The sequence below is a fragment of the Prosopis cineraria genome, unplaced genomic scaffold (assembly GCF_029017545.1).
Source record: "Prosopis cineraria cultivar Desert tree isolate PC_DT_omini unplaced genomic scaffold, ASM2901754v1 PC16, whole genome shotgun sequence".
Lineage (NCBI taxonomy): Eukaryota > Viridiplantae > Streptophyta > Magnoliopsida > Fabales > Fabaceae > Prosopis > Prosopis cineraria.
In genome coordinates this window covers 661,218-665,000 of record NW_026555347.1, presented here as the reverse complement: position 1 = coordinate 665,000, position 3,783 = coordinate 661,218, and the positions used below count along the sequence as shown (strand labels likewise).

General features: G+C 44.1%; 1 protein-coding gene across 1 annotated transcript in view; it reads right to left on the bottom strand.

Moving 5' to 3' along the window:
• The window catches only part of LOC129294857 (60S ribosomal protein L2, mitochondrial-like), a 3,835-nt gene extending 2,659 nt beyond the window's left edge, over positions 1–1,176 (bottom strand). The window contains exon 1 of the mRNA XM_054933347.1: positions 1–1,176. This exon is cut by the window's left edge and continues 2,659 nt beyond it. Coding sequence (XP_054789322.1) covers positions 1–689 — 689 coding nt within the window. The 5' untranslated portion in view covers positions 690–1,176.
• Positions 1,177–3,783: the final 2,607 nt, after the last annotated feature.

Below are 3,783 nucleotides of genomic sequence, written 5' to 3'. Positions count from 1 at the left end.
TGTCGGACTTCGGAACGTGTTTTTTCCTCTTTTTTGATCTCTGGAGCGAAGAAAGCGGGCTTTGCCCCAGCTACCGCTATCCTTGGGAAAGCAAAAGAGCTACCGAAAGAAAGGGATGCAGTCTCTCCCTTGGCCTTTGGAGAGGAGAAGGCAGAGAAGAAAACGTCCTTCGCGCAAGTTTTTTTGCTTCCTGCGCCCTTACTCTTCAACCAAGGAGGCATTCTGGTAGGAAGGCCGACCACTACATAAGCCGCCATCAGTCCAGGAGAGAAGCAAGCTACCTTTCTTTGATCCACCTTCCCGGGCAGGGAAGAGCACGAAAATAGGCCGCGGATGGTGGTCGTGGTAGGTTCGAGGATCTTACGCGGCGGAGCTTCATTCCTCTCCCTATCGGTCGAGCCACTCCGTACCTCTATCGTGTTGCATTTCCTCTGGCGGCGTAGCTGTAGCTGCACCCCCTCGATCCATCGTACTGGAGCGATCCGAGAAGAACGATTAGGGTCATATTCTATCCTTTCTACAATGCCCATAGACGAAGTGCTTCGTTTCAGATCAATTCTTCGCTGTAATCGCTTCGATCCACCCCCTCGGTGAAAAACCGTAATACGCCCTGAAGAATTCCTACCAGCAGACTTCCCTGTACTCAAAGTGAATTGTCTAAGTGCTCTCCCCTCTTGGCTTTTTCTCATTGTCTATCTCGCGAATCTGTCCGAATTTGAGCTCCTACTCCTGCTCCTCCTTCATCCTCGTTTGTCCTTTTGACATAACTCACGTAGCTTAGAAGAGTGAGAAATTCTTTCCTACCTTCTGTCCTTATGTTGTAGTAAGGTAGGTTAATACTATTCTTCTGGTTTGGTTCTGCCTGCCTATTGTTGTAGTGATCACTTACGCAATTCGACTTATGCTCTTTTGCGAGAGTTATGATGAGATCACTCTTTCTTTCGACAAGTGAATGCACGATCAGGTTAGACTTAATTGACTGAAACCTGTCTAAGGTAACTTGTACCTCTCCCAGCAATCAAAGGGAAGCGCTAACGAGCAAGCAAGATAACTCAATAGAGAAATCCGGTGCTTGTTCTGTAAAGGTATATTGAGCGCTGGGACCCATCGGTATGGGGCCCGAGTGAACCCTCCAGTCATGTAAGCTGTATAAAGAATGATAATATAACCTTTCTGTCTCAGTCAGTAAAGGTACTCTATATACGTTATTTAACTTCAGTAATGATTTAGTTGCAGTATACCTCATATCGGTAAAGGTATACCGAATAGAAGTATCAATAGGCTATTCCGTTTTCTTGCTGTTAGCGAAAGCCCCCTCCTATAGTATAGATAGGCTAACGCGCAGGAGGGCAGACGCTTGAACACAAAAAAGATACATTAGCACGCCTTTGTCCTCGGTACCAGCGAAGTTTCAGTACTAGAATGCAAGACGAGAAAACCCTATTCATGTAAGGTTGATCCCCTATTACTCCCTTCCTTGGCTACTTAACCCGGAAACACCCTTTAACGTAAGAGCTCTTGAAGAGGGACTGCATCTCGATCCGCAACTGCTACTCAAATTCCTTCTGCTGCTGGCGGTGCTGGTAGCCTTGATCCACTTTGTTGGGGGAAAGAATGGCGGGATAATCCATAAGATCTGGTTTCTAATGTTGATTCTGAATCTGGTTAAATTATTCTATTGAAATTGCATTCTTCTCACAGAAAGACCCCCCGAAGAGGAATTCCATTGAGAGGCCCCAGTTTGTCTAGGGAAAGTCATACCGAGCGAACCGAGATCCAAGACCTAGCTAATAAGACGAGATCAGACAATTCAGATTTTATTCGATCCTTGTCTGATTCAATTCACCTATCAGGCATTGAAAGGAAACAATTCACAAGACAATCAGCCCTTTATCCGATCGGCTTCTCCCACCCGGCGCAACCTTTCAGAGAGGAAAACAACCGAATGGATGCTCTTTGCCTTTATCTGATAGGGGCAGCTGGTTAGCTCTAAACCGCTTGGAAAGCCAGAAGCAAGGGAAAAAGAAAGAGGGGAACCGTGCTTATAAAAGCACATTTTTAAGCCAGAAACCAAGGATGAACGGAAAGGGAAAGAAAAGCCAAGAAGGCCAGGAGAGAGTGTCCACCGACTATCTCTACAGAGAGAGCGCAAGAACCGATTCTTTATACGGTAAATGGTTAAACCCCCCTTACTGTCCTGAGCGAGCCGTAGAAGCCAATTCGGTGAAAGAATGCAGGCAGCCTTAACAACAATAGCTAAAAGAAAAAGAAAATGCATTCTCTATTGAAATAAAGCAGAAGACATTTCTCTAGCTGATAGGAGATGAAATTAACTAAAGAAAGGAAAGGCTCGTGTTTATACTTGGCGCGGAATCGAGCCTAAAGTCTTAGTTAGTATTCTTAACCGTTAAAGAGAGAAAGCTTTGAGATCTTCTTTTAGCCGAATCTGAGTTTTTGAACCGTAATGCCAGGCTTCATACATATAGATCTGATAGATAGAGAGACTCTGTTACCTAGTTAGGAGCCTCTTATGCTTTGAGATGCTACCTAGCTGATGGAGCCAACTCGATGAATCGAATCCACATCTTTTCCCACAAGTACACTAATCAAAAACAATGGTTGATGTCTGGTCTAAGAGCTCCTTTATAGGATAGGTACGAACTAGGGTATGTTCCCTTGAATAAGGTAGAAAGCAACCTCCCTTATACGTCTGAAGCTGCCTTTTCTGTGTAAAGCATATTGCAAGTTTGTTTTCCTTCTTGGCTCTGGAATCTAGGGCCTTCTTTTTCTTGACTTGAATGTAACCTATCCCGTCTGGAATCAAGGGAAATGCTTGTTTTATAACTATGTACGGGCTTTACCCCAGATAGACAGACCTTTGGGGGGCGTATTCTCTTAGAAAGAGAAAGATGTGCGCTTGACACGCTAGATGTTATGTGCTCTCAAGGCGAAAGATAAAGGTCAAAGTCAAATGAATGTCCTTGTGAAACAACTCATATGGGAGATTTAGCGGTAGCATTTCGTCCCGTCCGCTGGTCCTTGAGCAGTAAGAGCAGAGAAGCTATCCGACGAGCAAGGTGCTAGCAGTCTCATATCTTTTTTATACTAAGGGTGCCAAAGGCATAAAGCATAAGAATAAATGTTCTCTTTCCATTATAATATAAGAAGAAACTCATACTCGGTAACGGAAGAACTATCTCGTATCAAGAACAACGAAAACAAATGGTGCATTTAGGTGATTACCATATCCTATTGGAATCTCAACTAGGTCAGGAGGGGCAGTCTATTATTCCAATCCAACAAATTAGACCGGGGAATAGGTTTTCTCCGGTCCTTGCTCGTCTCTCAATTGATTGTAACTTTAACTCAGCTTTTAAGCCAAGCCTTCACATCTAACTGTAAGCGCTCTTCCATTATTGCCATTCCCGCTTTCCTATTCCTTGGGCTATGCTATGCGCAATCAATCAGTTGCTTGCTTCCTATCAATCTCGATTCCTGCTTAGCTGTCTTGCTTGTTTACTGGTTTCCTTCTTTTGTTTATTCGATACTGGTTCCCTCTCTTCTTCAAAGATTGTTCCATTGGTAGATTCCGTTGAAGAATGAAATGAATTCATCCTCTTTTGGGAAAATGTAGAATAATTGATTTCCGCTCACCTCGTGTACCTATCTATTCCTCTTCCTTTCTGCCAGCACTTTCTCTACCCGGGAGTCACTTCAGTACCTAGGACTACTGTCCCAGGATGCCAAACATACATTGAAAGTGTCAACGTTGACTCACAAGCG